The sequence below is a fragment of the Lissotriton helveticus genome, chromosome 8 (genome assembly GCF_964261635.1).
Source record: "Lissotriton helveticus chromosome 8, aLisHel1.1, whole genome shotgun sequence".
In the NCBI taxonomy this organism is placed as follows: domain Eukaryota; kingdom Metazoa; phylum Chordata; class Amphibia; order Caudata; family Salamandridae; genus Lissotriton; species Lissotriton helveticus.
The window spans coordinates 1,227,691,862-1,227,716,214 of NC_136069.1; the positions used below are offsets into that span (position 1 = coordinate 1,227,691,862).

The 24,353-nt window shown below is 49.2% G+C and overlaps 1 protein-coding gene across 6 annotated transcripts in view; it reads right to left on the reverse strand.

Moving 5' to 3' along the window:
• Positions 1-3,497: 3,497 nt before the first annotated feature.
• Positions 3,498-24,353, reverse strand: part of CRACDL (CRACD like) — a 494,359-nt gene continuing 473,503 nt past the window's right edge. For all 6 annotated transcript variants that reach the window (XM_078658203.1, XM_078658205.1, XM_078658204.1 and 3 more), the window contains 2 exons: positions 10,811-10,958; positions 3,498-4,868 (listed from right to left, as the gene is read on the reverse strand). In XM_078658203.1, the coding sequence (XP_078514329.1) occupies positions 4,723-4,868; positions 10,811-10,958 (294 nt within the window). In that variant the 3' untranslated portion in view covers positions 3,498-4,722. The remainder of the gene's footprint in view (positions 4,869-10,810; positions 10,959-24,353) is intronic.

The window sequence follows — 24,353 nt, forward strand, 5'->3', positions numbered from 1 at the left end:
ATACAGCATGCCCCCAGTGGGCCTTATAACACCGCTATAATTTCACCAAGATACCAACACTATTTTCCTAATGAGAGTGGCATGAAGCATGAAGACAGAGACACGACACGGCACAACGTACCAGGCATGTAACATTGTTCACGTCTGATTGATGTCTGTTTCTCTCCTTTCTTCCTACAGGTCTTTTGATTTTTACTCACCCATTGAGGTTAGAGTTTTTCACCATTTAGCGATTTTTGCTATTCATTGGTCACAAGGAATTAGGATTGGGTGTGCCTTTTAGGGGGCACATACCGTCCAGTTCCCTGTTCTTACGGTCCTGATGAAAACCTGGTACATTCCTTCTTTGGTTGAAACATGTAGACCAGTACACGTATAGAGATACTTTTGGCCTTAATTACCCTCAGAGTATCTCGCCTCACCTTTTTTAATATTGTCCAGTTGCTTGTAAATAAAATGTATCTTCCCACTAAGTTAAACCAGGACAATTTTTAACACATTTTTTTCTGCACTTACACTCACAACCTGCTCCACTGTATTTCAGGTGTTGTAGCACACCCTGGTGACGCTAGGCCGCCAGGGTGGACCCCAATGATGAAGCATGTCACCACTAGGCTGGTGAGTGAGGGTTTTTTAACAAAAGGATAAATTTCTTTTCTTTTGTCAGTCAACCACCCCATTAGGAACTCTCTTGATTTTTTAATGGTGGTACTCCTCTCTTTGTTTATTTAGTCTTTCCACAGGGGAACAGGAGTACTCTCCGTTCACTTAAAGTGAACACGATCCCTTACTCTCCCCTTTGTTAGTCTTAGGTCTTCCTAGGATCCCATTTAAAAAACGATGAAGGCTCTGGGTCGGTCAGTCGTACACTTGGATATGGCACTCCCTCCCTCCCAGTGATCATGGAATTCTCAATTTTGATCTTGGCATGTATTTTGATGCTGAATTCGGGAAGTGGTGTTGTACAAATTGAATTGTCAGTATGACTAGGGGGGGAGGGAAGAAGACAATCATGTTCAACCGATTATATGAGAAGCAAGACATGAGGCGAGCTTTAGGGACATTGGAAAGAGAGAGGACGGCAAATTGTTAGGGATACTTAAAAAACAATATTTTTCAAACAAATCATCATTTTTAAGGCCTTCAAAACACAGACGTGAAATCCGACAGACACTTTACATCACCAGACTGAAAGCCATTGTACCCAACTATTTACAACAGAATAGATTTGTAAGGGGGGGGGGGGGGGCTGTAACTCCCCAAACACCCCCACGGATCTATGCCGGATAGGAATATCTGGTTCTGGGAATAGAATTAAGCAGACCTAACAAGTGTCAAGGTATGTGGCAGTAAGGAGTTTGATGGAAGACAACAAAGGATGAGAGGAAGGAGGAGACCGATTGACGGAAGACAGAGCGGAAGGAGGATAGTCTGTACAGAAGCGAAGGAAGGATGGAACGGGACAGAAAGAAAGGACAAGAGAACAAACAGAACAACGCGGAAGAGGAGCAGGATCAAGAGAGACAGCACAAAGGAGAGGAGCAGAATATGTCAGGAGAAGTAGGTAAATGGAAGGAGCACAAGGTAAAGAAAGGAGACAAATTACCTAAATGGCTCCATAGTCATATCCTCATATCCACCTGTGACCCTACGACAATTCGGAGGGATGTAGTAAGTCCCCAACGACCACTGTCACAGAAATAGACTGTGAATTAAGGCGAGTTTTGGGGAGGTGTTACCAAATATACACTTCATTATACAGATGACTGGTGTTGGGATCTGTGGTCACTTACTATCTGGGCAGAGGTATTAGTAAGTGGTTGCCTGCCATGGTATCCAACACTGTTTCTGGTTTCATTTTGGAGTGAGAATATCACATAGCAGATTTTGATGGTGGGATACCCTTATATTCCCTCCTAAGTCGATACTGGTCTTTGTTGTTTCTTACAAGAAGGCCAAGGGGCTGTCAACACTTCCTTTTTTGCTATTATACCATCTGTTCACTTTATAAGACTACTAAGTTATGCTGACAGAGTTCTGCCCCTTCTTGACCCAGCAAAATACATGTGCACAAGCTTCTGGACTGATAGAGATTCACATGTTTGCTCTCTGTGATGCCATTTTGGATGCTGGACATTACTGTCCTTGTCTGACTAATCCCTTCAGACTCCCACACACATATAATTACTGGTGCGAAAGGACGACACCACACTTCTTTTATAGAAAACTAAAAATGTGAGGTGGTTGATAGATGAGAGTTGTTGGTGGCTACCTGGGGTGTATGGTGTGACTATGCAAAGTGGGGGTAGAGGACTCTGTGCATGGCATGGCAGAGGGCCAGATACCCCGAGGTATATACATAGCAGGCACTTGGGTCAGGGAACATTGGTTTAGGGCTTTTTGGCTGTGGACCACAAGGTGTGTTCAGCTGAAGGCTGTGGGCACTGGGGACATGCAGACTGGGTGGAGGGCATGGCTGATGGCCGCATACTATACCCAGTGCCTACTGTATGTACATGGCCAAAGGCATTGTGAAGCAGGCATGCACAGCAGGTAGACTGGGTGCAGAGCACGGCTAAAGGTCATGTCCGTGCATGTTGTGTACAGCTCAAGACAATGTCAACCAGATGATGACAACAGTATAACTTGGTGCACGGCACAGCCAAAGACTCTGACCTGCGTCCACTGCCTCCTGCCCATAACTGTTGTTCATTCCCAGTAGGGCTGGAGGACAGATGACGTGTTTTTGGGCTCTGGGGCCTGTTCACCAAAAAGAAGCAAAACAATTGCCTACAAATATCTCGATTCAAGGAATTTATGGTTCCTTACACACATCACAAAAACATATGCTATAAAAAAGCACACAAATTCGCCTAAAACATCAGCTTAAGGGGTGTCGTGGCTATGATCTAAAACCTAAAACCACTGGAATGCACAAGTTATTGTGAGCTAAACAAGCACAATTCACCCATTGCTCTTCTCATGAACTCACACGATATCACATATGACAATGATCCCATCAATACATTCACACATCAGGGCAAGAAAGTCAACACAGCCTTGTTTCTATATTCTTCATTTATAAATATATACAGATACTGAATGGAAAAAGTGATCAGCAGTCCAAGGGACAGATGTTCTGAGTGCAGAACCATGCATAGAGCATGGTAGGAAGAACCAGAGGTTCATCCCACTAGCCTCTGGAGAAACTTTCCCTATGCATTGGACTTCTTCTGAGTCTTAACATTTCCAAATAATAACCCCGTGGGCAGCGAGAAAGGCTGCTAATCACAAGGCATGGCTTAAGGCAGGCCCTGCACCCAGACTATATTGTGCTTAGACTAGAGTAGAGGACTGGGGTCTATGGGCAAGGAGTCATGAACGCAAGGTCTTTCCAGTCACTACATACATGGCACTGCAGCTGTGCTCCCTCTTGGTGCTGGCCTTTGTGCTCCTCAAATTAACATTAAATAGCAAAGAAAGACTACTGCTTGAAGTGGTTTCTTCTTTTTTTTTACTTTTTACTACACCAAAACTTACTTTTGTTTACAAATAAAATATTTTACACTACATACATTTTCATTTAAGGAATTATGTGAAAGAAATCATTTTTAAAAAATGATCTCACACAGGATTCAAAGTGGGCAGTTGAAGTGAAAGTTACAGAGAAATTTAGGTGGTGCAAAACCTAGACAGCGTAAAGCAGTTTAGGTAAGGCTAAGTAAAAAACGGAAGTAAAATCAGAGAATAAATATGATCAAACAGAGGACAGACTTTGGGCGGGAGAAGGCTAAGAAAACATTACTGAAAGGCTGAGAAGGTAAAGTTTGTCTGGTAGAAAATCAGTTTGCACTTGTCTCCCATGCACCTTCATTTGTAATTACTTCATCAAGCTTGGTGCTGTAGTAACTCAGTTTCAAAATTCTGCGCTTTATCTTGGCCTTAACAAGTTGGAAAAGTAGAAATGACTTGAAGCCACCTTGAACATCACAGACGCCTCACGCTGAGCTTGTTGGTCTATCCTAGACTTCATGAAGCGGAGAAAGAGAGTAAAATCACTCTCAAATAAGTCCTGTCTGTTTTCTTTGTTGAGTTAAAATCCATCACATGCATGATGTTTCTGATTTCAGTGTAAGAATGAAGAAACATTTCCTGTCATAGGATAAGGTGCAAAAGGATCTCATTGGTCATAAATGCAATGCCAGTAGTCAAAAGATGAGCGGTTTAACCTGCATGATTTTTTTTTACCTACGACTACATGTTTCATTTTATAAACAATACTTCATTGCCTCAGAGCCAAGGGTCGCCTTTCCTTGAATCTTTGGATCTGTAAGAGGTAGGCGATGTCTTGGGCGCAGATCCAAACTTTGTTGGGTCTTTCAGTCACACATCACATACCTACAAAACCGGATTGATCCAGGAGGATACATTCTCGTTTACTCAAGCTGCAAGGACATTTTTCGTTTAAACAATGTAAGAAAATCTCCAGGATTATTAAAAGAAAAATAAAAGTTTATATTACTTTTTTGTGCCATTATTACAGAGACTACAATTCAGATTGATGAACAGCGCTTCTTTGGACACTGAGACAGCACTCAAAGGCTCCTTTGTTCCTTTGCCTCTGAGTGACCTTACTCATGTACCACTGATTCTTCAGAAATGATTCATTTACAGCAGTTAAAGTCTATAAAGGATAACACAATTGGTGTGAGAAACATTTCTCTATTTTATAATCTGGGGCATGTCGTTCCAAGCTTGGGATTTCTTCTTGGCAAGATCCATCCACGAGGGCCGCTCAGATGCAGAAGGACTTGCTTGTGGATGACGGGGCTTCTCCTCTTTCTCTGCTACGAAAAGTGGCTGTGTTGCTGTAGAGATCAACGAAGAAGTCAGTTAAATGAACCTGCAAGGTACACATTTCCTAACAAACAATAATATACAGTCAAATGGAATAAAGTTGTTTATCTGTAGTTCATTGCCACAGCAAAAGACAACAAAAGAACTTGAAAATAGAACCTTTGTAATAAAAAGTAATATCAGCAAATCACATTTTTTTCTGGTTGAAAGAGCGCACCATACTTTCTCAAAACTAATAGCACGCGTAATGAACCTTTAATTTTGGAACTCATTCAGCAATTTTACCCTTTGAAGTCCAAGTGATTGCAGTAATGTTCGTGCTTGCTGTGTGGGGGTTTCTTTTTTAGGATTCTGTAATAATTCTGACCTTACTTACATATGACCAACTTACTTAACTTATAATAAAGCATAGGCTTTAAAATTCAAAAGCAAATCTGATTTGACTTCCAAGATATAGCTGGAAAAGAGTTTGTCAATTAAGATTACATTACAAAACCCCACAACCCAACAAAAGTACACCCCAAAAGCTTTATGTAAAAAGAAGGGTATCAGAGAACAGCCCGGTGCTCATACTCCCAAACGAAATCAATACCCACTAATATCGGTTATTATGAAAACATACTAAATAAGTTTAGTAAAACTTATAATTGTAAATTCTTTGATTCCACAGTTATTCACACAGCTTTAATAGTTTCTTGACGTCCTTAGACATTCACAACAATTTAAAGGCTTCTTGTTCCAAGCTTTTGATATAGTTAAAAAAATACATAAGATTGTCAACAAATATCTCTACTGTCGACACATACAGCCAACACATGTTTTGGGCCCATCCGCTTCCTCAGGGCTCTAGTCTGTTTCGGAGGAGTCCATATCTATGCATCTATTTCTCGCAGCAAATCTAAGTATTGTATAATTTAATGCATACCACATACAGGGTTGCAGACTGCTGCATTCAATCCATGAGACGCTAAAACCCTTTCTGGTAATTGTTCTACTTCCCGCTGGGTAAAAGATTCATGCCATAACCGTCAACACCATTGTAGGAAAGTAGGATCTGCTTTCATGGTTACCCCCACTTTTTGCTGGGGTCATTGTGTTTTCCTGACTAGTCTGACTGGGATCCTGCTAATCAGGAGCTCAGTCCTAGCGCTTCTTACCAAAATTGGGCATGGCGAGTACTTGGGTACACCTAAGATTGGCTACTGATGTACCCTTGTAAGTCCCTAGTATATGGTACTAAGGTACCCAACGCATAGGTTCCCCAGGGGTCCACCATGGGTTGAAGCATGTATTATGCCACCCATGGGAGACCACTCAAATTGTGACTACAGGCCTGCCATTGCAGCCCGTGTAAGCTGCTGCTAGAACCACTTACAACAGATATAAAGGTCCTTATATCTGAGGTCACTGCACTTAAAACCTATAAGTCACCCCTTAGGCAGGCCTTTCAATCCTGAAGGCAGGTGCTCAGTTAGAAGTGTGAGGGTGCCCCTGCATAAGCAGGACACCCCTACAACCCTCAGAATCCATTCTCCCGGGTTTTACGTGCATCAGCCATTGCGATATATACAGGGGCCATGCGTCATTATGCGATGGCCAACTCTAAACTGGCTGTAACAAACCCTGTTGTGTTGGAATCATACCCCAAACCGTAAATGGTGTTGGAGGTATGATTCCATGCACTGTAAAGCTACACTAGGAGGCCCTCAGTGCTCCCAGTATCAGTATTCTAGACCTGGACAGCAAACTATGGCTGCTGCCAACACGAGACACCTGCCCTCCTGCTGCTGAGCCAAGCTAGAGAAGGGAAAGGTAGGACGAAAGGTTTCCTGTCACAGGGAGGTGTGACCACCTTCCAGACAGGCTTGCCAGCGCCCCTAGACTGCTACAATTGGTGCCCTCCTTGCATACTCCAGTTGAAACCAGTTCAGGGAGCTGTTGGCTCTCATTCTGGTGCGAAACTGGACAAAGGACATGGGGTATCCTCCCTACTGTCCAGCCCTTCCTCTGGGAGGGACCCCTCAATCATCCCCACCCTTTCCTTAGGGTACTTAAGGGCTTACCTGTGGGTTGGTCTCTGGATTCGTCATGGTATAAGATTCAGATCCTGAACCACTTCATCTTCAACTGTCTGGGCACTTTTGACTTCGCTTGGGGAACCGAGACTGCAACTGGGGAGACTCCTGCTGCTCCTGGTCTTATAAGTCTTCTGCGTCGTCTGTGCCTGTGCTCCATACAGGTTCTTCTACAGGCCTATGGACCTCCAAGATACCCGAAGGAACCTCCCTAGAAGTGAAGGAGTCACTTCCCTGCATCTGCAGGCACCACAACAAAGATGACTGGTCTGCTGTTCGGAGGTCCTACGGACTTCGAAAGGTTCAGCAACACAGGTGGTAGTTCTGCAAGTCCCTCAAGGCCTGCCCTGTCTTCATAGCAAGTTTGAAGCCAGTAATCCCTCGTTGGAACTGCTGGAGCAGTACCCCTGTGCAACGCATCAACTTACCGTTGCCAAGGCTTATCGACTCTTCACCAGAGATCTTTGGGCTCCAAGAAGCTTCAGCCTCAAGCATTTCCTGCAGATAAGATCTTCGCCTGCACCGCATCCGTTGCACAGTGGGCCGCCATCCTTTCGGTGAGCTGCTTGAGGTCCTCTTGCGACTCCTGTGCCTTTGACCCGTGGGTCCTCTTCAGGGTCTTCTTTGGCTCCTGTGGGCTCCCCTGCTTGCTCGGGGCCTGCTCTGCCTTACCTGCTCATGGTGAGTTACCTGGACCTTGCAGGTCCCAACATCTCAACACTGCACCTTCTTTGACTACTTGGTTGGTTGCCGTTTCCAAGGCTTGTTGGTGCCCCTGCCGGACACTGACCCCTTGGCTCTAGACATCCAACGTGGGACAGCTCATGAACGGCTCCTGGTCTTTCGCAGCGTTGCCTGGTCCGCACAGCTGCAACTTCAATGGCACCGTCAACTCTCCTCATCCCCAACATCGGTAGGCATTCGTCTTCCGTGCCTCCTGGTCACTCCTGAGTGGCATAGACTCTGTCCCCTCTGCTTGCAGGTACTTCTCATCTTGAATCCACTTTTGGGTTCGATCGGACTCTTCCGTCTTCTTTGCCCACAGCATGTTTTCTGAAGTCCTCCATTGTGGTCTACAGCCATTTCCGATGTCACTTCGCACCTATGCATCCGGCTTCCCTGGTGTAGGTATACTGGTTCCTGGTGTATCCCTGGGTGGGGTGACTCTCCAACCTTCCATCTTCCACGGGGTGCCTTCAGGGTGCACTGGGAAGGGTCCTCTATCTTTAAAACTGCAAACGCGACTTACCCATTGACTTGTATTGAGAACTCTGTTGTTTTCCCACTCTGCACACGACCTCTGTGGGGTTCTTAGATACTTACCTTGGGTGGTTCCTTGGGTCCCCAACTCTTCTACATATTCTGGGTCCAGTCTAGACTTTAGTTGTGGTTCTCATTTCATTATTTTAGTATATGGGGTGGTCTCCCCTGGAGACCACTGTGTATTTGTGCTATTTACGTATTTTACTATCAAAGTATTCTGTGTATTGTGGATATATCCCTGTGAAGGAGATATTGCAATGTGTTAGTGAGTGTTTATAATGAATACCTATTTTTATAACTACACTGTGTGATTCTTTTTCACTTAACCTATACCATAAGATTAAGTACTGGTAAAACAAGCAGCTTTACACTCTTTCTGGACCAAGCCTGAAGGCTGCTCTCCACAGCTACTACTAAGAGAGCTTTCTAAGGTTGTCTAAGGCCACTAAAATAACGATAAGGGTCGTCTGGATTAGTGCAGGGTGCTACACTTGCGTAAGTGAGCACCATATACTAAGCTGACCTCCTACAACCATTTTATGGGTTTAGTGCAGTTAGCTCAAATGTGCACACTGTTTTAAGTAGTTTCGACAGTTTAACGTTCCTTTAATATCAGACAACAGTCTCAAGCAGGTGTGGCAGTTTGGCCCGCACACTTTTGTGTTTATTGTCTCCTGGAGCAGGCGAAACCCTGCAAGTTGCTCTCGACATTGCAGCAGATATGGATGTACCCTCCCACCTTTGCAGTGTGGACTCTTTGTTACAGGCCCTTGATGGAAGCTTTCCAGACAATGTAGCACAATGCATTTGGGGAGGTGGGTGTTCTTGTAAGTACCCTGCTCAGCAGCAAAGGTCCTCTTGGTCGGGTGCAGGCAGGCGCTGAGCAGAGGCAGTTGTGGGGAACATACTTGTGGTGATATCTTCAGATAGTGGCAGGACCTGGGCAAACCATGCTCTGTGGTGATGCCGTCCTTTGCTTGTCGTTAGCAGTAGCAGCCGCAGATGATCTAACCTGTGCTCGGCTGCAAGGTGGCATGTTTCTGGCCCAGACATTCTCTGGGGTTCCGCTTGATGGGAACATCTTGGCCTCTCCTCCTGGACAGTTTCTCTTTCTGCAGGGCCAGACACATTCCATCCCTCTCTCAGCAGGCACGCAGGCTGTTAGGGTATTTAGGTAGACACACAGCTCCTCCAGCATAAAGGGTTGACTTCAGGGGATGGCCCCTTACCTCTGAGACACTAGTTTTCAGGCAGACACCAGCCCTGGTTACACAGCTGCTCTTTTAGTTCTCTACAGAGAGCTTTCTTCCTTGCTCAACAAGAACGTGGGACCAGACCAAATGGGTTGATGTGGATCATCCCACTGTTGTACATATTTTGTAGACCGGAATGTGGATCCACTGTAACAAGAAATGGTTTGGGTTGGTTCCCTTTCAATTGTCCCCCTAAGGCTACTCTCCAGACACAGATTTTGTGCAAAGTGATACTTCTCGCAACAGGTAGCACCCTCAACATGAACAATGAAGTGTGAGTTTTCTGCATCTGGATGTAATCAGGTTTCCTAAAAAAGAAATCAGAGACAGACAAGAGCGCAGGCCTGGTCTAGAAACGTTTTCACCTTAAACAACAGAACTGCAGCCCCACTCCTTAGCCATACCATTAACTAAATGACAGTGCTAAGGAAGAACTAATTAGCAGCTCGTTGCTAACAAGGTCTTTATGGAATTTATAAAGATTGCCCTGTTTCCATCTTTCTCACTTCAGGGTCTGGGTTCCACCCTTCAATCCCGGGAATGCAGGCAATAGACTTCCACATATTGGGGGCGGGAGGTCAGGAAGCTATACTTATCCCCCATCTTGTGTCATGCTACCGTCAGGGGCATCCAAAATGGACACAAATCCCACTGGAATTAGTACTCTGACTCACACAGAGCCCTACTACCTTGTGTCAACGGCTCACGGTACATGCATATGCACTTGTCATGCACATGGAAAGTCAGGCAAAGTTCTGGGTTTCACATAACAGTGGAACTTTACGCAAGAGGGGACAATAGGCCACACTTTACTTTTACTGATACATAAGAAAAGTTCTGAGCACACAATAGATTCACAAAACCTGGTACCCTGCCACCACTGTTTAATATGCAACACCCAGAGAGGGGGCAGCAGCCTACGGAGTACAATTATACGTGGTGCACCCTTCAAGGTCGCTTGACGGGCCCTGGACCTCGCACTGCCAAGGACAGATCCAGGACTCTGTGCACATGCTAGGTTTGCGTGATGCCAGTGCAAAAAAAAAAACAAATACCAGTTTCCCAGGCAGGCAGGTAAGGGCAACATACCAGTTTACCATGTAGGAGATATTCCATTTCCAACAACTATTTTGTCATTTACATTTTCCACGAGAATAGAAAACAACCGTATTCTACCAGCATTCAGACATTTTAGATTTGGAGTAAAAATGACTCTTAACCATTGGTTATGTTTTGCTAATTTACTCTAAAAGCGGATGCTCAGGTTGAGCTTTAGGCTAAAAGATGCACAGAATGTGTAAACAGTTCACATCTAGTGGGGACAGCCTCCAGTACTGCAGTTCTTTAACTAGTATTCCTTACCAGAGACGGGATGGGACACTGTGTGCGCCCTCTGACGTGTTTCTTTTAGCTCATTCCTGCCTTCTTGCGTGGGTTCCTCAGAAATTGTTTTAGATGTTGAAAATGATGTTTTACTCGTGTTGGTTTCTGCTGGCAGTTTCGAGGTAACCTAGTTTCAATGGCGATTGAATGTTAGAAATGCTTGCATTATTGCAATATCACAGAATTAAAAGACAGGAAACAAATGAAGACACAGACTACTTCAGGGTAAGGGGTGTCTAATTACTAAACCAATGCCAACATTAGTATGTCAGTATTACATTATTTACATCAGGGGTAGGTTATGCAACGTATATGCAATGTACTTCTCTAACAATGCACTAGAATGTTGGGAACAAGAACATCATTTACAAATGAAAATTATGAATTCATTCAGATGAAACAATTTTATTGAAAAAAATACTGAATGCAGCTCAGCCATACTGCATTACCTCTTTTTAAAGATGGTGTGGTGCACTTGGAGAAGTGCAATTTGGTACCACACAATCATTTTTTAAGGTGTCGGAAAAAACAGTTCCGAATCTCTATCTTGGTTAAGGATTACCTTCAAGGATTTACTATTCAGAAAACAGGTAGTTTCAAAGCACAGTTTATAATAAACAGTATTGGTGTTTAGAATTTGGCTGGTAGAGTTTCGGTCAGCCAGTGTGCTAGTATCATGTCCTTCACCACATTTGCAATGGAAACTCCAATTCTTTTAGATTTCTCCACCACAGCAGTGACTGTCTCTGCCATGGGAAGAGGAAATTTAGGAGTGGAAACCTCTGGTGTAAATTCCACCAAAGCTAATGTTGCATGGTGGAATTCCCACTATCAGTACCTGGGCACTGAAAATGTCTCTCCAAAATGTTATTACTTTGTAAGTACCCAAAAGTCTAGTCTCCCAATAGACGGAAGGGTGTTTTCCCCGCATATTAGGGAGATAATACATTGCTGACAGTATGACATCCTTCCTGCTGTAGTCTTTTGTGGATCTGACTGCAAAAACACTGGGCATATACCAGCATCTACACAGCACATCTTTGGTTGAGTAAGCCCAACATAATGGCAGATGCACTTACAGCAGAGAATGTCTCTCTGCTGGCGGGATGTCTGCTTTCGAGTGAAATCTAAATTAGGCAGCTAGATATGATATTAGTTTCCTAGCAGAATCGCCTCTAAATCAAGCCAGTGTGACTGACGAGGAGTGGGAACTATAATGAAAGTAGTTATTGGACTATGGACATTTCACAAGACGGCTGGAAACGGCTTTGTAGAAATTGTTGGTCTCGAATTTGCACCGGATGCAGTTTTGCTAGCGTCAGTTTATGTTATGCACGCTCTAGATTAGCTGCAGTGGAGGAGGGGATTCGTATTGTTTTAATACATCTTGGCAATGCAGAAGTTTTGGACAGACGGTTTTGCATTTGTGTCCCATTTTAAGGCAGGAGTTTAGTAATTATATAAAAACAAAACAGCTTGCTGGGTCTGGCTTGTCCTAAAATGGGAGGAAAAATTGCCAGTGATCATAGCATTACTTATGTATGGTGCCTCAGCCCCGGTCTAAATCAGGGCATATTTGTGAAATCAGAATGATTACAATAGGATTTCAATTAATGCATGTTTAACTCCACAATCCAAACAAAATAAGATGATGGACGGAGTGCTGAAACTTTTCAAACACTCACCCGCAGTCACAGATCCGAATTTAATCCATCATCCTTCTTCTGCTCACTAAGCCACCCCAGTTTGGACCCAGCCCCATTTAAATCAGTCTTGACCCTGACCCTCATGGGAACAGCTAAGGCCGAACTGCCAGGAGAGGTCCTCCCTGGACCGGAAACAAGCATCCTGGGACCGGTTTCGGGGTTTCACCCCTCATCAGCCAGGCTAGCTTGAATCCAGTGTCAAAGTGAGCAAGGGACCCACTTCTGGGCATACCCTTGCCACTTAGGATGAACATAGCAAACACAATAAGATGATGGGCGGACTGCTGAAACTTTTCACTCACCTCTCCTCCGCAATCCCCCACCCCTGTTTCATTTAGAAACTTCAGTCTAGCCAGCAGACTAATAGGTGACTTGCATTGCACAATCAGCGGGACAATAGCTTGGCAATATCATTCAGTACAGTCCTCAATTAAAGTAAATGGCCTTCCCTGGAAAGGGTAAACATCAGATTAATAAGTAGCTTTACTAATAGCAGGCGTGGCTGCTGAACCTTAAACTGCACTTTCAAATCCACACACTAAATTACACTGAGGAAGCAAACGAGTTCGCTCGCCTGCTCTTATCGAAGGAGAAGGAATCAAAGCCCTCCCCCATGAAATAATAATGTGATCAAATGATTACCTTTATAGCACAATTTCAAAATAAATGGGGAAAATGTAGGGTTTTAAAGGCAGTTCAATTAATCTGGGTACACAATTCGACTCGGCTTCCTATTTGGTTTTCAAAATGTATAAAACATCTTTCTTCACTTCTAACTTTCAACTCCTTTTATTTTCCCACCTAACCTCTTCTACATAAATTATTAGCCATATATTATGACCTAAGATCTCAGGCCTTACGGCTGAAAATTTCTTGTGAACGGTACTCATCCTGGTCAAAAGATACTTTGATGATCACCCTGCAAAGCACTGACAACATTCATGATACAGCTGCAGGGACAATGGACCTGTTGCTCCTAGTTACCATGCGGATATCCTTCATTTTTTATTTTTTTTTTGAAATATATTTTTATTGCAGGAATCAGCAAACTGTTACATATATGACCAGCCACAAAAATCCACTGAAATCAATTAACTGCACCCCGCCCACCCCCCGCAGCACGTTATCATACATAATCATGCAGCCCACAATCCAAAGGTCGGGCTATAAAATCCAGTGGGGGCTCAGCAGTAGAGCAAGGCTGGTCCGGATGATCCACAGTCCGTCATCTGCTTTTCCAAACAAGCCTCAAAACCCAAAAGAAAGTCCCACCCATAAAACTCTAAATTACAAAGAAATCCCTCCCCAACCCACCCCCGCCATCAGTGTATGGTAGCAGCCGCAATGGGATTCGTGAGAGGACCCAAGATGAGCGTATCAGAAACAGAAAACGCAATCGCCTATCGGGACTCAGGGCGCGCTGCAATCTCACTATCAGAATCGCTGGGGGCGCAATAGTCTCTGAGGGCCTGCACTAGTGTCTCCCATTCTAGCGCTGCCTCCTGTGTTTTTTCGTTACGCTGCCTCCCAGCCAGTTGGTATCTCAGCGTGCTTTCCCCCGCCGCCCACTTCAAGAGTTCGCCATGCCACCTGCTCCCAGTCGGACCAGCTCGTGCCTTCCAGTTCCTGGTCACCTCTCGTTTGGCCAAGAGAAGCCCTAAATCAATAAATCTACTGGAAATTTTGTTCTTGGGGGTATGTGGAAACCAATGCAAAAGACCCACCGCCGCATCGACCGATAGGGGTCTCCCCGTCACCTCCGTCAGGGTCTTCTCCACTTCCACCCAGTAGGAGGACAAACCCGGGCAGGTCCACAACATATGTAGGAGGTCCGCCTCCGGCGCCGGGCATCTGGGGCAGGCTGCCGAGCCCGTGGCGAAGTACTGTTGGATTTTTGCCGGGGTCAGGTATGCCCGATGGAGTATGTAATAGTGGACCAACTGAAAACGGGCGTGGCGCGTCCCCTTCCAAGCTCGTCGCACGAGCTGAGACCAGGTCGCTTCCGGGATTTCCCTGCCTATGTCTGCCTCCCAACGGGCCTTCAGGGTCGTAAGGGGGGTCAGCCCTTCATTGATCAACCTACCGTAGAGGCAGGTGACCGCCTTCACCGTGCCCGCAGCCATCATGACGTATTGGCACACCGGAGACGTAGGAGGTTCCTCCCGTCCGCCTTTCCAATGCGCCTGGATCGCACGGACCAGGGCCGAGTGCAACAGGAAGTCACCGTGGGGAATCCCGAAGCGGTCAACGAGCTCCTGAAAGGGCAAAAGTACCCCAGCCTCATAAAGATCCCCCACCAACTGCAACCCCGCGTCCTCCCAGTCCGCCAAACGTGACCAATCACCGCCATGGGGCAAGGCCGTCAACATCCCCAATGGTATTTCAGGCGCATATGGCATCCGCAAGTGTCCCCGGGCGTGAGCCCGGTTCCAACACAGGCGAAGGGTCTTTTCCTCCAACGTCAGGTCCTGCAAGGTCAGACGTTGGCGTAGAGCTACGAAGGATAGGACATGCCTGGCCATCCCTATACCTCTCCTGTCCTCCGGGCCACGAAATTCCCTGGCAATCTCCTGGGTGAGGGTCTGGAGCTGCGCTGCCAGATAGTATTTCTCAAAATCCGGCACCGCCAGTCCCCCCTCGGCTTTCGGCCTCATCAGGGTCGTAAGGGCCACTCTACGGCGGCCCGAGCCCCAGAGGAATCCGAGTATCATCGACCGTAGGAGCCTAAATGTGGCTGGCGGGACCCAAACCGGTAGCGCCCGGAAATAGTACAGCAGCCGGGGAAGAGCCACCATTTTGAGGAGAGCGACCCGCCCCGCCAACGAAAGCGGTAGCGTAGCCCAGAAGTCCATATTCCCCCGCAGAGCTCGACTGCATCTGGTAATGTTTCCGTCCAGGAGGTCAGCTGGATCATGATAGATGTACACTCCCAGGTACCTGAAGCAGTCAGGCTCCCATCTAAGTTCTCTATTGAGGACCGGACTAGGGGTGCCTCTGCGAACCGGGAAAAGGCATGTCTTGGCCCAGTTCACTCGTAGGCCCGAGACCTCCCCAAACGCCGTGAGCGCCGTCTCAGCTCCATGTAGGGCCTCGACTGGGTCCTCAAGGAAGAGCAACAGGTCGTCGGCATATAACGAAACGTGGTGCGGGCCCGAAAGTGTCCAGAAACCACTGTAATGCGCCCCCGATCGGAGTAGCAACGCGAGGGGCTCCACCGCTAGCGCGAAGAGAAGTGGGGATAACGAACAGCCCTGTCTCGTGCCTCTTTCTACTGGGTACTGCGAGGAAATTAACGGACCCGCCCGAACCCTGGCCGATACGGAGGTATATAAGACCGCGGTCCACCTGATGAAGCCCTCGCCGAGACCGAATCGCCGCAACACAGCGTGTAGGTAGTCCCATTCCAGGCTATCAAACGCCTTCTCTAAGTCCACCGATAGGACCACCGGACATGGAGCATCTACCAGCGGGTCACCCAGCAATCGGAACAACCTACGGATGTTCATTGTTGTGTTGCGCTTGGGGATGAACCCAGCCTGGTCCTCATGCACCAGGGAGGCCATGTGGCCGAGCAGTCTCGAGGCCAAGATGCTGCTCAGAATCTTGTAATCGACCGTCAGCATCGATAAAGGACGGTAGGACGCCGGATCGGTTGAGTCCCGCCCCGGCTTGAGGAGGGGAACCACCAGGGCCTCGCGCATCGAGCCAGGCAGTCGGCCAAGCCTCTTCGCCTCTTTATAAACAGTCACCAGTCTTGGAGCCAGGAGGTCGGCATAGGCCGCGTAAAACTCCACAGGAAGACCGTCCAGACCCGGGGTCTTATTCCGCGCCATCTTTTTAATGGCGCTGCGGATCTCCCCCAGTTCAATATCGGACCCCAGGGCTTTCGCCACGACAGGCTCCACCACTGGGAGCTCCAGGGGCCTCAGATAGTCCTCAAGAAGGTCAGGGTCTTTGGCAGCACGACTGCGATACAACTGGTCATAGTAGTGCCGGTAGCAGCCTAAAATCTCCGGTTGAGTGTGCACCATGGTCCCGTTCGCCATGCGCATGGAGGTCGTCAGTGAGGTCTGGCGCGTAGGGTTAGCCAGCCATGCCAGCAATGCGCTCGACCTATCCCCTTCTGCAAGGGACCGAACCGTATAGGCCTTGTAGTCAAAGCAGCGCAGCCGCTCGACCTCAGCCGCCACCGCCTCCCTTGCCTCCGCCGTGCGTCCCTGGAGTTCAGGGTGCCCGGGGCGGCGGAGTTCCAACTCACGGAGCCTCCGTTCAGCCACGTCCAAGTCATCGAGGATAACCCGCCTCATACCTACCTTCTTGGTGATGCAATAACCCCTCACTACCACCTTAAAAGCGTCCCATTCTAGTGCCCTCGAGCTCGCAGAGCCCCCGTTGGACGCGAAATACTCCTCGATCTTATCACCTAATTCCGCTCTGAATACAGTGTCCTCGAGGATCTCAGGGCGTAACTTCCAGGTGGGCACCGCTGGCGCCCCCGGAAACCAGCGAAGGGCCAGCAGGAGGGGGTTATGGTCCGAAACGGTCCTGGTCAAGTATTCGGAACGGATGGCCGCTGAAACCAGTTCAGTCGAGCCAAGAAACCCGTCCAACCGAACGTGCAACTCGTGAAGGCTCGAAAAGTAGGAGTAATCTCTAGCGTCAGGGTGTTGCACTCTCCAAATATCCGTCAGACCCCACCGTGCCTGCCAGTCCCTACGGCCCCTGGCCACACGGCGGATCGGAGAATCAGGGAGGGGCGGGTGCGAGCGATCGGTCTCCACATCCACTACCGAATTGAAGTCCCCACCGAGCAGGAGGGGCCCCGTGAGAAAGTGGGCCAGCGAGCCCGATAACCCAGAAAGGAAGGCAATCTGGTCCATGTTAGGTGCGTAAACACAGCAAACGTTCAGGGCCCTCCCCCCCAGAGTGCCCGAGATGGCCACGTAGCGCCCCTCTGGATCTACCACTGAGTTTGTGACCTGGAAGGGAACCCCAGCCCTAATCCAGATTAGCGCCCCCCTGGCATACGCTGAGTACGACGTGTAGAAGACCTGCCCCCTCCATCTACGCTGTAGCGCCGCCCCCTCCGCCTTGTTCAGATGGGTCTCCTGCAGCAGCGCCATTTGTATTCCCCTACGCACTAAATAAGCGTGGACTTTGTGCCGCCTAGCCATGGTATGAAGCCCCCGCACGTTCCAAGTAATACACTTCACATTAGCAACGTCAGCCATTGTCCCATACTGTCCGTGCAAAGTCTTCCCATCTGGGTCTCAACAAAAAGCGAGCAACAATCCCCCCAGCACTGATGGCGGCCATTTCCCCCAACCAAAACTCAACAACTCTTACATTAACCAAACCCCTGCCCACCCTCCCCAGAACAGGACCCAAAGAACTCCATCTAGATCCCATCCAAACCATGCCCTCAGAAAAACCCTTCGTCCCAATCTAATCCCACGGTCGCCACCGTAGGAAGGCCTTAAGGGCCAGGTGCGGGCTGGGTGGTGGCAGTGGGCCCTCGATGTCCCGGCTACCAGGACTAAAGCAAGCCCCAAACAGCAACGGAAACCCTCGGGGCAAAAGCAAGGCACCCCTCCCCCCGCTTCTCCGGAGACCATGTTGAACCGTCGGCTCCCGCCACCCCCGCTACGGGCCCCCACCCAAAAGGATGCAACTCACCCCGTCAACCCTGTCCATCAAGAAGGTCCTCAGCCGATTTTGGCGTGATCACCGGTGTGCCGGTGCTATCTGTCACCGAGTTCTCCGAGTCCGTTGATGCCCCCTCGTCACCAGGGTTCTCTGCTTCCGCGATGGCATCATCCCGTGAACCAGACAGTGCAGACAACACCTCCAGTACCCCTTTCCGCTCCGTCGATGTCTCCGCAGTAGAAGGGCCGCCCGACCGGCCCCGGCGACCCCGCACCCTCGTGGATCGCCGTCGCTGTCTCGGCTCCGCCGTTGGCTGAGATGCGGAGTAAAAAGCCATCTTTCCCAGCTCTATAAAGTTCAAGCCAATTACAGGCATCCTCCGGGGTATCAAAAAATTGAGTCTTGTCATCGACAATGACGCGGAGCCGTGCAGGAAACAGGAGCGAGTATTGGATGCCCTCGCTCCGGAGCTCGCGCTTGACCGCCAAGAATGAAAACCGCCTGCGTTGGGTTTCATAAGTGTAGTCCGGGAAGATGTTCACCTGGCCGTTCTCCACCTTGAAGGGGCCATTATGTCTAGCGGCATTGAGAATGAGGTCCCTGTCGCGAAAATGTAGGAGGCGCGCCACCACCGGGCGCGGCGCACGGCCCTGTTGCGGTGGCCTTGCTGGGACTCTATGAGCTCGTTCAAGGGTGTAGAAAGAGGATAGGCCCTCCGGGGCCACCGTGTCTCGGAGCCAGGCCTCCAAGTAGGCCACCATGTCGCCATCCTCGATCTTCTCCGGCAGGCCTACGACTCGGATGTTGTTGCGCCTGTTACGGCCTTCCGCATCCTCCGCTCGCTGCTCCAGGGCAGAAATCCGGGTCAGGGCATCCTTCATCGCTGCGGCCAAGGAGCGCTGCGCCGGCTCCAAGGTTTTCACCGAGCCTTCCACTTCTTTGACCCTGTCCGACAGCATGCCATGATCCGCCCTGAGGAGGCCCAGGCTCGTCGCCACCTGGGCAATGTCCTGCTGAAGGGCCGAGCGTGTGGTCGCAATCGCCTCCAGGACGCGATCAAACTGTTGCTGCAGCGGTGCGCCACCAGCACTCTCCGGGTTTCCATGGCCTTCCTTGTCCGTGGTCTCCGAGTCAGAGGCCGCCGGGGTGGTCCCCTTGGCCCCCCTCGGCTTCCCCATGTTGCGAAAAGCGCACCGTGTGGACTCAGATGAAGGTGCCACCAAGTGCGGGCGCCGACTATAACTCTCCCGAATGCAGGCCCTCGGGGTGAGGGCCGGTGATCCACCTCTCCAGGGCCAGGCGGATCTCCACAGTTTCGGCTCGCGGCACCACCGTGTCGTCTGAGGGCGCCGAGGAGGAGGCGGAGACACCCGGCGCCAGGCCGGGCAGGCCCGTCCGGTTGACGAGGATCCGGAACGAGGGCCACCCACACTACCAGAGACTTTGTGGCGCCAGGGGGTTGTGCTTCCCATGGGATCGGGTCGATCGGGGGATGCAGCCAAGCGCCGCGTCGGGGGTCGGCACCACCGTCAGGACCTCCAGGCGTCCGTGCGCCGGGGTTCACTATGGTAGGGTCTTCCGACCGCCCGTGCGCAGTTACCAATATCAGAGTCTCAGCCGGGCGAAGTCCTGCTCCTCACTTTCCAGGAAAACACAAGAGCGGAGGGCACGCCATGACCAGCGACGTTCTTCCAGGCTAATGGTCCCGTCTAAGGGGACAAAGGGGTCCGGGCGCCATATTGGGTCGCTCTCCGCTGGACCACAAACTTCGAGTTTCGGGCGGATCACCACCCGTCCAGGCTGTGCCAGGCGCCCCAGCAGGGTCCAGTCGGGCCGAACATCGATTTGCGGGGGCTAGGGTGCCCCGCGGCCTCCGATTAACAGGATAATCCCGGGCTCAGTCCCGGAGCCGAGCTCTCAGGCGACCATCACCATCGGCGCCCAAGCCACGCCCCCATGCGGATATCCTTCATGCCGGAAGGGAGGAGCAGAGCGCTTAAATCGAAGTGGAGTCAATGAGGTGGTGCACTGGGGCTCCATGAGCAATCGGTCTACCACAGCTCAGGGCAGACTGATCCATTACTGGTGCCACATGCATGTATTGCGTTAGGGTCTGTTAAAAATGGGATTTCTGGTTGTCTAGATCTTGAGCTTAAGCCAGGCAGAAACCACCACTCTATTCAGGGCAAGGGAGTTACACGCTGAAGATAACCCCTGCTCACCCCCCTCGGTAGCCTGTTACAAGCAGTCAGGCTTATCCCAGAAGCAATTATGTAAAGCGTTTGCTCAATACACACACAGCAGCAACACACTAGGCACACCACAAAAGAAACTCCACACAAGGTTATATATAAAAATAGCCTTTGTATTATCCAAAACACATTAAAATAGTATTCACACAATATACACGGTGCCAACTGGCACTAGGCAATATTTACAGGGATTATGTACACATGACTGGGCCAACTGGGCCACTGTCAGAACCATTACAAAGCACCAATAGTAAAAGTAGAACACAACCAGTAATTAGTGGTGAAATACTGTACTCAGCATTATATCCTGCAACATACATCACATTATGCAATCAGCATCACATCAGGCGTAAAACACATTGTGCGCCAACCTCAAAAGCATAAACACATTATGCAATAAACCTCACCAGCATAAACAGAGTATGCAATAACCTCATAAGCATGAACCTCAGATTAGGGAATAACCTCCTAAACATAAACACAGTATGCAATAACCTCAAAATCATAAATCATATTAGAGGCATAAATCAGGGTGCATAAACCACATTTATCATAGGCACCACATAAATCACCTTAGGGCCTGGCGCCCTATCAACCTAACATTGTCCCCCTGGCCAACTGGCCTTCTCAGACGGCTCAAATGCCCTATGTCCCAAATTTCAGGGCTGGCTGCCACTGCAGCAGAATCCAAAGTGTGCAATTGCGCTGGCACCACTGTGTCTCCTGGGTCCCCACTGGGACTCCTCAATATACTCTGGCCTAAACGTTGCAACTGCTGCTAATTGCGGTGCAGCTGGGAAGAAAAATGTGGGCACAAGAACTCACTGTGCCCTCTGAGCTCCCACTGGGGCTTCGCCAACAAATATAGCAAAACGTTGCTGGCGCGGCGCAGCTGTGAATAAACAAAGAGGCCCTGGCATGCTGGGTCCACGCTCTGGGGCTCTCTAAACCAAATTGCCCCTATCATTGGAGCGGCCCGCTCTCCCGCGGGTCCGCTCAGGAAATAGGCACTGATAATGTGCCAACGTGAGGCCTCATTCACCGGGCTCCCTGCGGGACTCTGCACGTTTCTCTGAAGCTGGTCCCGCACTTCTGAGGAGCCCGCGAGGCTCCCCCTTCACTCTGCCTTCACCCGGTCACTCTCCTGGAACACAGGATTTTGGAGGGGAGCCCGCGCGGTTCCGGACAGTTTCTGCGGCGGCGGGACTTCCTCTCCCTGATCGCCGAAAGGCTCCCAAGCTCCGCCCATAGTCATGTGGTTTTACCTGACATCTGGGTCGCCGCCCGATCGCAGCGGTTGGCACCTCTTTTCCTTTGGCAGTGCAATGCGGGGTGGGCACCCGCTTTAGATAAAACACCACATGCGGGTGGGCTTCCGCTTTTAAGATATACATAAGTGAGATGGGCACCCGCCGTCGGCACCACAATGCGGGATGGGTACCCGCCTCTTAAATATTCATAAAGCAGGGTGGACTCCCGCTGGGCGTGCAAAAATGCGGGGTGGGCACCCACTCCACGAAGGAATCCCTGCGACGGGCATTCCCTCCAAAAAGACGGCCAGCTCAGCGCTGCGAAGCCCACGCGCTCCTCTTCTTGGGTCATTTAAATGTAGCGCTCACGAGGCGCTGGATGGAACAAAAGTCCTTAGAGAGGGAAGGGCGCAAAGCTGGGCCCAGGGAGGCAAGCCCTCATGGCGGTTCCTACTGAGCCCCAGCAGCAACAGCAGGCCCCTCTCAGCACAGGAAACTGCATCCTTTCATGGGGTCACAGCCCTTATATTTGACACATTCCTTTGTCTGCAGCACAGGGCTTGGGAGAACCAGCAAAAACTGGAGCACTCTATTTACCAGGCTCCTCTTCCCCTTTGTCAGGTGGGTGCTCATCATCAGACATACCACGGGGGGGCGGAGCCAGCATTGCACAGGCTAGGCACAGACCTAGTCAGGGACCAGGGACTTCTCCTCCCACTACTCCAAATGCAAATGTCCCATTAAGCCTAGTGCTGACTCACCCAGCCCCTCCTGGAGCCACACACACCTCACCAGCCCCGTCACTCAAAAGCCAGACATGCAATTCACATCAGGCAGGCACACACATAGCACACAGAAATGCCAACTTCTAAAAGTGGCATTTCTAAAATAGTTATAATAAATCTGCGCACACCATTGCGCAGCATTTATAATTACCATTCCAAATATACCAAACTTAACCACGCTGCTCCTCTCATATCAGGAATTACCACTGAAACACTAATCCCCAATGCATTCCTATGGGAGGGCAGCCCCACAGTATTGAGAAACCAAAATGGCTGTTTGTCACTACCAGGACATGTCACACATTTAAGGTACATGTTCTATCTTTTACCTACAATGCACCCTGCCCATAGGGCTAGCCAGGGCCTACCTTAGGGGTGACTGACATGCAGTAAAAGGGGGGTCACAGACATGGCACACACTTTAGGTGCCATGTCACACTGCGCGCACAGGCCCTGCAAAGGCAGAGGCCTGAGATAGGTTTTCAAGGCTACTTTGGTGGGTGGCGCACTCAGCGCTGCAAGCCCACCAGTAGCATTTAATTTACCAGCCCTGGGTATCTGAGGTACCACTTTACAAGAGACTGACAGGTAAATTAAATGGGCCAAACAGGTGTAGACCAATCTTACCATATATAACACAGAGAGCACACGCACTTTAAACTGGACAGCAGCGCTAAAGTGCCCAGAGTCCTAAAACCACCAACACCATGTCGGAGAAAAGGCTAGAAGAAAGGCAAAAAGTTTAGGGTTGACCCTGCAAAAAGGGCCAAGTCCAACAGAGTCAATTCAGTCTTTCCTACACAACTCCTCTTCTTCATTTTGCTGAGCTGTGGATTCACTTGTGGGCTGCACTTCTGTGCAAGAGTACCTTCAGTATTTGTTCCAGATTTGTAAAAGGCTCCTTCCTTCATGTCTGCCAGAAACAACATATCTAGCAGGATGCAAGACTTTTTAGGTTTGCTCCTAATCTAAAGGGAAGCTAGCAATCAAAGATCCAAGGTCTGGAGCCCAAAGATGTTGACAACACACTTCTATGTATCCGCTTTCCTGGTAACCAGAACACTGGCACACTCTTGCTTTTCCACCGAATATTTATGCATTGTGTGGAGATGCAAAAGAGGGTTCCAACAGCCCAGTCTGCTTTTGGTGATGTCTGATTTTGGGGTGCTTGCATCTCCTACTGTATCTGTGTTGGCCAGTGTTTAATATGCAGATACATCAGGATGGAGGCTGCAGCTAGGTTTGCTCCAACAGTCGTACAAAACAATAGAACAATAGGGAAAAGGTCTACAGCAGACCCCATGAGGAAGAAGGAATGACAAGGGTCTGCCTCTGAACTTCAAAAGAGTAATTGCCCCTCACCCTCTAATAACTGTACCTGGCTCACTTCAAATGTAAAGCCCGGCAATGCTGCAGGGACCTTTCCCAGTTCTTAAGTGTCTGAACAGGTTCACCTCAACCTCTCTTTTGTCAACCTTTCAAAAACATAGGGATCCAAAATTAATCTCAATTGCCAATCGGTTTGACACATGCTTACAGTCTCAGTACTCGCCACACGCTGCATGTATCTTCTCCTTCACTCCATATCCTTCTCCCACGTGAATGGATCAAAAGACCTAGTTGCGGGAGGCTCATCAAACTGCTTTTAAAAACAAAGTAGAGAACGGTAGAACTCTCCCTCAGAGACGAGAAAAAGGCCTGTCCCTTCAACTACAATCAAAGCTGCCAACACTGCCAGTCTCTTTTAGTCTGATAAGACAGTGGTCACCACGTATTTAAATTGGGTGCAGCTTTGGGTGTCCTTCACAACCACAGAGCCCCACTTTGGGTCTCATGTCACTACCCATGAGGCCTCCAGTGACCAGGCATTGGTGTTCACTGGG